This window comes from Halyomorpha halys, unplaced genomic scaffold, assembly GCF_000696795.3.
Source record: "Halyomorpha halys isolate HHAL.00 unplaced genomic scaffold, Hhal_1.1 Scaffold749.1, whole genome shotgun sequence".
NCBI lineage: Eukaryota > Metazoa > Arthropoda > Insecta > Hemiptera > Pentatomidae > Halyomorpha > Halyomorpha halys.
Genome location: NW_027116653.1, coordinates 462,452 through 474,492, shown reverse-complemented (window position 1 = coordinate 474,492; position 12,041 = coordinate 462,452). Strand labels below are relative to the sequence as shown.

The 12,041-nt window shown below is 29.1% G+C and overlaps 1 protein-coding gene across 1 annotated transcript; it reads left to right on the top strand.

Annotated features, from left to right (window-relative positions):
• Positions 1–203: 203 nt before the first annotated feature.
• Positions 204–10,175, top strand: spdo (sanpodo). Its single transcript, XM_014428810.2, has 6 exons — positions 204–292; positions 5,437–5,595; positions 6,204–6,429; positions 7,362–7,589; positions 9,142–9,262; positions 9,392–10,175. Exons 1-6 carry the CDS (start codon positions 204–206, stop codon positions 9,622–9,624), a joined length of 1,056 nt encoding a protein of 351 aa, XP_014284296.1. The 3' UTR covers positions 9,625–10,175.
• Positions 10,176–12,041: the final 1,866 nt, after the last annotated feature.

Below are 12,041 nucleotides of genomic sequence, written 5' to 3'. Positions count from 1 at the left end.
CGTAATAGAGATTAATTAATTCTATTTTGGATATTTAACTGACAATTAAGAAATAGGTTAGTGGGATTTAAAACCGAATTAAAACCTCCTGCTCCGCGATGAATGACAATACATTTAGCAGATACATTCCCCCACCCCTCACCATCGACATACGGACCTACAGAAGTAGTGGGGAGTTGTTACACTCCTTCAGTCAGTGTGCGATGCCGCGACCACGGACAGTGCATTATCATTGCAACCAATCCTTCCTCGGCGACAACGGAGAACCGTCGCCGCAGAACTACAGGATAAGGTAGGCCAAAATATTTAAAGTTCTAAGTACTCTTAAAGGAAGAAAAAATTTACTTTCTTCAATAATTTAAAATATGTTATCAATGTTAAACAGTAGTAAAAGTGTTAACCCGCAATTCCTCTTAAATTGTTTCTTGTAAGTTATTTCTAAGTTACAATGAAACGTTATCAACCTTTCAATACAAGAATTATAGATTGAAAGTAGAAATAATTTGTGTTTCAATTTTATTCTACCTATCTTCAATGTTCAGAAGTTATCTAACAAAGTTTATTATATTCGTTGAACAGCTTTTAATGCTTAATTTATTTCAATATTTAATGAAATATAGTGTGAAGAACTTAATGGCCAGTATGTTATAAGTTGTAAACATGAATTATAGAATTCCATCGCGAATTCTCCCTCCTACTATATTTGAACTACCCTCAGAGGGTACGTACAAACACAACATCTTCTTGAAACACCTCAGTGAATATTAATTAATGCCAAAAAAAAAAAAAAAAATACAAACAAATAATTAGTATTAATATCTATGCATCTTACATTTTGCTTTATAACTGAACTTAATTGGAATTGATAGTTAAAATATAATTGTTTTTATGCTTAGACTGTAATATAGCATTCACTGTTTTGTTTTTTTTGGGTTTTTTTTATATCCTTAATAAATCAACATATTAACTTCAATAACATTTCCAACTTATTTGATTTAAGTCGAAGTTTTTTTTCAGTTTTTCTCAATTATAAAAACATTAGATTAGAAAAGTGCATTATGTCTTGAACATGTATATGTTATTGTTTGCTATAAATACTATGGTTAATATTTTTAACGGCCTAAAAAAAAAAACGTTTTGGAACATTTCAGAAAAAGAAAGTTGTTATTCTAATCAAATTTATTTATATTTGTCATCATTTTTATTTTAAGGTTTTGTTAATTTATCAAAATATTTATTTTAAAATAGCAGAAATTCTAAAGATGAATTTTCTTAGAGTTAATGGGAGGGAATTATATATCGTGATAAGTTCTGCAAGGCGTAACGTAGCCACTAACGGCTTGGCTTCGCTGAGGTAACAGTCTAATTTCAATATTTAATTAACATATCATATCTAATTAAGTTTTTGAAAAGTAATTTATTCGTCATAATTAATAAACAACATTATGATTATAATTTAACTTAAAATTTTCTTTAATTCATTCATTTCGTAAGTCCATTTCCTTGTGTCAGAGATTTTAATATTCCTTCTCCAGATATGATGAATTAATTTTACATCCTATGATAATTACCTTATTTCTAATTTACCTTTTTAATTTATTTTTTAATGTTGTATATCGTTCAAAATAATTTTATTCTCGAAATTGGCCAATTGTTGCCTATTTTGTTTAATATATTGCTCCTACCCTCCTCTGGTACACAAGCAGCTATGACCCTCCCTAGCGAAAGCTGTTTGCGATCAGGGAGCGTTAAATTTATTCAATTGTGTAATGTTGTTTTTAAAATCTACCTTCACCTGCACTTTCAATGAACTTTTATGATTAATTTAAACACAGTAAGTTATACATAAGTTTGTTATAAGGTATTATCTGTAGTTGATTAATATTAATTTAACTAATAATATAAAAATCAGATTTCTGACAGAGCATATATTAGTAATATTAGTTGATACAGTAAGGACTAAAAATGTTCAAAAAATTTGTAGAGCTTAAATGGAAATATTTATTTAAAAAATCTTAGATCTGTTTAAATTATTAAAAAATAAAATAAAAAACTATATTTTAAGAAAGTAGTAATGCTCCTATTATTTTTTTTTGGAAAAGTTATTTAATTGTTTCATTAAATCTTAAAAAAGTAGCGACCCTCAAAAGACACTTCTCTAGCACCTAAACAATTCACATATAAACTTTCTATCAAAAAAACGTATACACAATAAAGTAATATTTTATAGCCTCAAGTACATCTATAATGATATTTTGTATGATGTTCGCTCAATTTTAATAGACTTATGTTTTTTATATTAATCAATTTTTTCCGTATTCGTTCGATAAAATAATTTTTTTTTTCCAAACGACAAGTTTAAAATCGTCAGTGATCAACGGTTCCTGGTGTTATGTAACTTGGAGACGACTTAAAGCGGGGATTGGCACAATATGGAAGATACTGCTTTCTGTAGCTTTTCAACGATTCTAAAAAGGAACTAAATATTTTATCGCTTTGAAGAATACACGAGCCAAGGCGCGGAGAATAGCTAGTCTTCAATCTTCATTATTATTTCTTGTGGAAATGTTTAAGGGACAGACACGAAGCTGCTATAAACGGTGATAAAGTTTTACCTTTTCAAACTTTTTTTCTTACCTTACCCACCAATTTCACTTGTAAAAGTACGACAATTTTACTCAAGAATTTCAAAGTTATTAAAGTTTTTTTAGCCTCTACAGTCATGAAATTGTTTTGACAACGATTATGAGCACTTACCTACACTATGGTTACTGCTTCGTTCGCATGATATGGTAAGGCCTAACTCAATAAACCGTCTTTATAATGCAAACAGGATTTTTTCAAATTGGACAAATAGTTCTTGAAATCAGCGCATACGTTAACATAATGTATTTAGCTTTACATATTAGCATAGATAGTATGAGAAGAGTGTTGTAAGTCAAAGTATGAATTTTTAGAAGAATATCTCATTATTTGGAACCGGTTCATCGTTTGGTGATGAAAATAATTAAGTTATATATCGGTAACGAGATTTTTAGAACGGTATATGCTCTTAATCGACCTGATGATACTGGATTCTGGTTAATTATCCCACCAGGACGCGTTGAATCGGAACATAAAATATCAGGAACATAAAATATTTTTAAAATTAATTTTTACTTTCTGTGAGAATTTTACATTGATAATATGTGTTATCTTTAAAAATTCCCGAGTGTAATGTTGTAGAAACATCTCTGAGAAGTATTGTTATTGTTTAAAATACTTATGCTTTCTAAATATCATAGGACGGGTAATACTGAATGTTACCAGCCTATCCTAGCCAGAGTGTGAAGATAAATTATTACATTTCCATGTCGAAATAAAAGTCAGCTATGTCACGCCGAATTCAAAATGGTTTACGGCTTTGAGGTTTTATCTTTCTTCTAAATAATTCATTTCAACATTTCTAAACCCATATAGGACAACACAGAACATTTTGAAAAAACAGAATGCTAAGCGGTCCAGAATTTTCGTAAATTTTAGGTAAAGAACAAACGAATGATTTTTTTTTTTTTTTATAAAAGTTGTTCTATTTTCTTGTAGACTGTCCATCAACTCCTTCGTTACTTAATTTTAGATTGTTAACATGTGACAGACAAGTAGATGGACAGTCAACAAGAAAATATAACAATTGGTAATAGAAGAATTCATAGTTGGGACAAATGCTATAAGATGAAGAGAATGTAAGATGTCAAATGATCAAGATGGACTGGATAATGGAAAGTTTGTCAAAGTATAAAACTGAAAAGACATGAGGTATTAAGGGTCTTTTCCTTTCCTCGAAAATAAATTATAACATTATATATCCTAAGCTCGTGGTTAAATTATGAAGACCGTAATTATATTTTATTTGATTTAACTCTTAAAATAATGGTAAAAATGTGGTGACAGTGGTAAGGATGACTTTATTTTGGATTAGGGTTGGGTGAGAGAAAAGGGGTGAGATAGAGCACAGACTACTTTTTCGTTTAGGGTGCCTCAAAACTCAACCTGTAGAATGTTTATAACCTCAGTAAAAGGTCATTATTATCTTTATCACAATTATATTTAATTACGTTTTTACAGTTGTTGTTTGCTGACATCTCATGATGTCTGTCTTGATACGAAGTTGAGTCAATAAATAATTTTTTTCTATATGATAAATAAATAATCGAATCATCAATTGAGGAAATGATCTAATTTTAAGTCTGAAATTAACCTTTCCAAATACATTAAAAACTGCTCTGCTGCATATATTTTGAAGATGCAGCCACTATTGTTTCACTTAAAATAATACAGAGTAACCTTTTGGTATTTAGATTCTGAATTATAAAAAAAAAAAACTTTTCCGTTTATAAAAACCATAAAGTAACTTTTCAACTTAGTGCCTTCCACCTCCAAAAACAATATTTTTAATATATGTTAACATCCAAATAGACAGATGGTTAAGGGACGGATTCATCGAATAAGAAAAAACGTACAGTCTGAGTAAAAAATACAAAATTAATGTAGATCATAATTAACATAATGCTTTATGCAAGAAACATATTCATTTACATAGAAGGTTTTTTTAAAGTCCGTGGTCACACCTTCTTTTATTTATTTATTTTTTTTTTTTGAGAATTTCGAAATAAAACTTGGTAGGTTTATATTAAATGCAGTTTCTTTGGGTTGTGAAGTAGATTACCTATTCCAGTTCTTCTTCAGCGCACTCAACTCCGGAATTTTCAACGGTAACATATATTACCAATATAGGATTCTCATAGAAAGTGAAAAGTAATTTTTAAAATAGTTCATATCCTTATTTCTTCCAATTATTCAAGTCCTATATAGGATAAATCACCAAAAACTGAAAACATTTTCTTAAGGCTTTCGATAATGTATGCTCTAAAAGTACAGGAATATCGAACAGAGAATAAAATTTGATAAAAGAGCTTAATTTCTCATAAGAATCCACTATCATCAGGATGGTTAACAGTATATCCTCCCTAACTATACACAGTTCTAACAATCTCGTTGCCGATGAAATAACTTACTTATTTTCATCACCAAACGATGAGCCGGTTCCAAATAATGAGATTTTCTTCTAAAGAATTTATATTTTGTCTTATAATACCCTTTATCACTAAGTGAGTCAAATACATATTCAATTTTTGATCTTTAAAATTACAGCTACAAAACTGAAGATGCTGTTAATCATTTCATTATATATTTCTTATAGGATCTATGATCACTTGGCAGCAATGATAAGGTTCTCTGTAATTCTTATTGTGCATGAAATAACTTGATCAATAAAATAAAGCGTATAATTTCTGTTTCGCCAAAAAATAAGTAATTTCTAAGTGTCTGTTAAAATTGTTTATCTCTCTCTAATAACGATTTTATAAGTAGTCAATATGTTTCTACTTCATCTTTCAGTTACGAGAGGACTGGCCCAAGAAGATCCTTAGCCTTCCACGATGACATACTTTACAGGCATTACGAAGAACTGGAAGCCGCAAACGAAGAGTATGTTGACAGTCCGGAAGACAGGCTGGGCTACAGACAATCACCCCTCGGATCCTCTGGGATCTACAGGTATGGTGCTTAACATCTATCACGTATGTAGTGTTTTGTCGCGTATATATTATCCAAAATAGTAATGTGTACTCAAAGTCCTAAATAATGTATACAATTCCTTCACTTTTACTCAACAATGTTTTCAATTATTCATTACAAATACTCCTATACAAACTCCTGGTATGAGTATAAATTCCTTGTACCCATAATTAAAGTTTTAATACTTTAAAAAATATAAAATGTTAACAAATCATTCTAGGGACATCTTGTGTCAACCACCATTTTGTAATCCTACAAATTACAAATCCACCTGTATCCACTTGTATCCACCTGTACATTTTTTTCTGACTTTGAGAATAATTTAGTAATGTCTAAATGGAATAAAGCATTAATTTTTTTTTTTTTAAATTGGTAAAAAGCTTTTTCTGAAGGTACGAGGTATCGCAGCTTAAGTAACGATTTGTATTTCTTATTAAATTACTTTAAATTACTTCACTAAGTTTTTTTAAAAATTTTAGTCTTAAGTACTACATCCTGTTTTAATGAATAGATTTAGTTTGAGGGAACAAAGTATTTGTAGAATATCATCAATATGATAATCACAACTCTCTATTCTAAAACTCTAGGCATTCAGAGATGCGGACTACTCCCTCCAAGGCAGATTCAGTGATATTGGCACCTATGATAGCTGATGTTGAAAAATATCGACAGAGTATCCTGAGGACACCACAGAAATGCACCTCTCCGACAGCTGTCCATTCCTTGGTCCGCTATCACACTCCAACCAGATTACCTTCCTTCAATCACATTATTGAGCCAAGGACACCAAACAGAAGGCCGCCCAACATGGCAGTAAGTTGTCCTATATATTTGATTTTCATAGTTATAATCTCTTCTGAATCACTATATGTTTCACTGGATGTTCTTAGAATCAGAAGGAAATAAAATCACTATTTTTTTATTATTTACTGAATAATTTCTGAATGAACCGATTCATTTTGGGACTCCTAACCGGTAGCTAATTAATTTTTCTGCTAAATACTTTTTTGTGATTGTTGGTAAATTACTGACTAGGGCTGCTTGTGTTACAAATGCTTCATTGATTTAGGAGTGGTTGAAGTTTCATTAAATTTTTTTTTTATTCATGGCTTTATAAGTCTTATAGCCTTAAGAACCTCTTCCTTTCCTGGTCATCTTGAAGTACTGAATATTTAATGTAACAATGTGCATCAAGTAATAGCTGTTCTTATTGATCTCACGGAATTTATTTGTTTCAACCAAACATTCAAACAGTTCAATTTTTTTATGTCTTGTTATTTTTCTTCCTTTCCCATGAAATATTTTTAAAAGATATTTCAGAGTACCTCGAGATACAATTTTTAGCTCAGCATACTTAAAGATTCTTGTCAGCTTTTCTTAGATCTCCATTAAAATTAAATTAAAATGTTTATTTTGCACATCCAAACAAAGGTTTCTTGTCACAAAAGTGATACCAACTGTTAGACTATCGATTGCTGGTCATGTTTCATTCCACTCTAAAGATATTTAGGGGAATAGAATATTCAACTAAGTTATGATATGAAAAGAAATAAATTACCACTAAATCACGGGCCATCTTTGTATATTATTTATTATATAATTTATAACATATTGATGCTTACATAAACATAATTTTGAACTTCAAAATTTAAGTCTAATAACTCAGATGTTATAGAGGTATATATTTTATGGAGTACTATCAAAACAAGACCAATCCCATTTTGATACAGTGGTATTTTTTATAGGTTATTACACCTAGGACATTACACCATGGTAGTGCAGTCCCTCTGCTCACCAGGACTCCACCTAGATCCGGAGGCACACCCCCAGAGACTTACAAAAGTCCGAGGAGAGCCAGCTGGGCAAACCTACCAGTGATACATATGCCAGTTGAAATGTTGTGCTGTATTGGTTTTATCCTCCTCAGTTCTGGTGCAGCTTCTGTTATCCTAGCTTTCTACATATTGGCTGTTGTGAGTATTACAAAAATTAATTCATGTTAAATAAAGACAAAATAAAAATTCTTTAAACTTTTTTCAGGACTAGATATGTTCCTGAGTTCAAATCAATCTGAAAATATTATGAATCTTTGTTTTGTTTTTTCATATTTGCTAGAGGAGTCATTAATTTAATGTTATTTCATTTATTATTTTCATAATGTTTTACTATAAATTTATATTATTTTTATAATATTAATTCTTATTTAATCTATTTATTTATTTACTTAATAGAGGTTTATTTATGAAAAATTGATTTATTAATATAAAACATTAACATTCCACTAACTATTACATTGTAAATTTTGATGAACTTTGTGATAAGACAATTACATATTTGAAAAAGGTAAAAATATAGAGGATTGAAACTTAAAATTAATTTATTCTGTAATTTAGTAAAATTTTGTGTAAACTTTTAATAATAAAAACGTTGGGATTGATTCTTTTTTTAAAAATAATTATGGAAAATACAAGTAAATTAGATATTCTAAGTGATTTAATATTCCAATTTAATGTATAATATATCAATATATATATATTTAATGATTATTTTTGCTCATTAAACATTTTTTTATAGCTGTAATAAAAAAAAATCCATAATTTGATTAAAACCCACAAAAAAAATGTTAAAAACTAATAATAAAAAATATTAATTCAGAGGAAAGAGTTTCTGTGAACAAAAAACATATGCTTTATTATTTCATAATATTTGTACAGAAAACTATTAGATATTTTATTTAAGCTAAAATCCAAAATACAGATTTTGTTAATTTAAAAAATAATGTTGTCAAGAGTTTAAATGGGACTTATTACAGTTGCTAATTTGATTTTAATTATTTATTCCTAATTAGAAAACTCTCGATAATTCAAATGGACAAGGCTTACCACAATGATTTCTAGTGCAGTACTCAAATGCACATGACTCCTTTTCACAACCTTAAATTCAGTTTAACTGACTGGTTTAGCTCCATCTTGATTCAAGTATTTATTTATTATTATTATTTATGTATTTATTTTGTTAATAAAAAACAGATATAATATAGAAGAGGACAGTCCTAAGTTTTTAACTCTAGAAAAATAAAATTCTTTTTTGTTAGGATTTATTGCTTTCCTTTAGGATAGATAAAGTATGTTAAAGTAATTATTATTTACTTTATGTTTGTAAAAATCAGACAACAAAGACAAAGATGGTACTAAATTTTAAATTTGGAAACAAAAAGTCATTTCTATCAGGATTTGTTAGGATAGGATTCTGTTAAGCTTTAGAATAAATGAAGTATGTTAAGATAATTTTAATATCTTTTTTTTCAAGATAATATAGAAAAAAACTTTAAGTTTTTAAATTTGAAAAAAAAATTATTTATATCAGGATTTATTGTATTGCTTTAGAGTGCAGGCAATTCCTAATAATAATCTTTGGTTGTTTATAATATAAATATAATATTTGGTAAAATGAGGTTTCAACTATCTATAATTTATCATCAAATTAGCTTTCTTTACATTTTATCATCAATTTAAATTGTTATAGGGTGGCAGAAAATATTTCCTTAACTTTGGTGCTATTGCTGGTTTCACCTCCCTAGTTCTTGGATTTTTAAGTTGGCGGACAAATAAATGGAAATGGTTACCTCACCGAAACTATCTTACAGGTAATTTTATAGGAGTACGCTTCTTATAGAATTCTTTCTTTTATTTATAGAATCTTTAGATTATAATAATAATGATAATTAATTTTTAATTTTATATCTATTTGTAAAATATATTTTGTTTCGTCAAAGGTTACATTCTTCTGGGAACATTCAGCCTGTTAAACACAGCATGCCTTGGAGGTACAATATATGCCCTGAATGACGAGAACTATGCTTTACTTGACACCCTCGGAGGAGCAGTATGCGGTGTTTCCATCTTGATTGTCTGTTGCTCTCTTATTGGGGTTATCACTTCGGGCTGCTGCCACAGGCCACCACCAGACAATAGGGTCGCTCACTCAGCAGCTGGATTCACTATTTAATTATTATGTTCATTGACATTCCAATACATTATTTAAGCTTGATAAGGTTTTTATGAACCACAACTCGATTATAGAAAGGAACCAAAGAAATAACTGAAAATCCATCAGATGGAAGGTGGTGTTACATATGTGTAGATATGTACATATTTATTTAACAAATAAGGCAAAAATTACTTTATGAACTGTGATTGCCATACAATCACTATCATCAAAGTGGTTGAGCTGTGCGATTACAATGATAGTTTAATGATATAACTTTTTGTTTAACTTATTAATAATAAATATATTGTTAAATGGCAAAAATAATGTAAATTGTTATATTAAATATTTATTAGTTAAAACTATTAAATAAAATAATTTAAGATAAAAATTGTAAAAAAATGTGATAGTTGGATGTATAGAAATTGTTGAATTATGATGTTTTATTAAATTATTATTTAGAGTATATACTCTAACATCATATAAAAGTTATGATTCACATATATATATTTTGTTTCAATTTGTTTGTGTTATTAGGTACATAATGATGTTAATTTAATTAAGACAGTATATGACTTGATTGATTTTTGTCATTGGGAGCTGTAAATACCAATTTATATATTTATGATAGTCGATAAGTTATTTAAAACCAAAGTTTGTAATTACAATTAAAAAGTGTTTTAACCATATCAACGAATATTTTTATTTGCTCCTTTGATTTTGTAATGTTCACTGTCCTTAGAAAATAATAAATTTCTTAAGCTCATATGGTATTACTTAATTTTGGTTATATCACAATAGGAATTCAAAATAAAGTTAATGAAACCTGCTGATACTATATTTTATTAAACACATAATATTTTACAATATAAATTTGTAAATAACATGTACTAAGAACAGATCTTTGGGAAACTGTGTCAGTGACCTCTAATTTGAACTTTTACCTAAAGTATTCTTCTAGAAACCATTGATTATTCTCTCAATTTACTTCATTCTTACACAATAAATGGATCATTATATTTTACTTTTTGTTTATATTATAATAGGCTAATGTTTTTTTTCCTTGTTTTATAGTGTGAAAGTCATCCTAAATTGAAACCCCATAAAAATATGGTTCCGTCCATAAATTCTCAAACCCATAAAAATGTGACCTTCTCCAAACATTTATAATGCAGTTTGTGCCATACATTCCCTCCCTGGGCACCACTGTGAAGTCTCTAAATCCAACCTAAATATAAGCAATGGCTCCAGCATTGAAAGTGTACATAGCTCCAAATTTGAGGTTATTTAGTTATATATATTTTTCAAAAATAAAAGTTGATATTTTTTTTTGGGGGGGGGGGGATTTCAGTTTTTGATTCCCCCTAATAATGGCTAATATATATCGGATATTTTCGGACGTAAAAAAATAAAATATTTCATTTCAGAACATTTCGCCTTTCCGAGAATGATATGTTTCACTTCTTTTTAGATCTTCCCTATTTATAAACATAAAGAGGATTCAGCTTTGATTTAATAGATCTTAAACGAAAATACTAATTAAAAATTTAATCAGAGCCTTTCAATTCTGAGAGGTTGAAGGCTCAAGAGCAATGCTTTCCAACTCATGGAATTTGTCCACTAAACTGGAAATTGTACCATATGCGGTTCACTTCACTCCCATTGCTTACTTGTGTCAAGTGGGAGTGTCTTTGCCAAAATTTAGCTAAAAGGTGCATTTGGAGACACTTTTATGGTAATTTTGCCTGTTAAAACTTTGTAGGAGGAAATATAATTGATAAAATAGTTCTAACAATAAATCCTCACAAAATATCGGTTGCCAGGGGTCTTCCTAAGGCTTTTGCTGATCACTAGTTGGGAGCCTCTGCCCTTTATCTTCTTTTTGTACTAGTTAAATCCTCGTAGTACGATAAAATCCTCTCAAAAAACATAGTCACATGCACCTGAGCTCGGGGCTAAACCTGGTATGTGCTAAAATAATACAGTGGGCAATCTTGCACCCAATATTTCCTGTATTTTATTTTGTAAATAATATTAATATATGAATTAACGTTTATTATGAAAACATCATATTACTACTTATAAACTACATAAATATATATAAAATAGTCCACCAACTATGAATATGACAAAAGTACATGATATTATTTATAATAGATTATTTAGTCAATCCTCACCCGGAGAGTTAGCCCCTTATGCTCCTTTCTGAAGACGATTGTGATGTAACATAGTAAAAATCATTCAGACCCCCGTAACGTAAAACTGTGCTGTTTGGGCCTAAGGATCATATAAGATCGAAAGCTGGCTAGCTTCAATAAAGCATAAAACCGAATAGCTAAGATAAAAAAATATATATATGTATATTTTTCTACCAACCAATACGAAATCCACATCTTTATTCATTTTTCTAAATTATAACTACTTAATCTTACCTAGAT

What these genes read in the sequence shown, in the direction of transcription:
- spdo (XM_014428810.2), top strand. Translation starts at nt 204, where the DNA reads ATGCCGCGACCACGGACAGTGCATTATCATTGCAACCAATCCTTCCTC. An exon ending in CTTTCTACATATTGGCTGTT is followed by an intron (nt 7,590 to 9,141) that starts GTGAGTATTACA and finishes AAATTGTTATAG; the next exon opens with GGTGGCAGAAAATATTTCCT. An exon ending in TCACCGAAACTATCTTACAG is followed by an intron (nt 9,263 to 9,391) that starts GTAATTTTATAG and finishes GTTTCGTCAAAG; the next exon opens with GTTACATTCTTCTGGGAACA.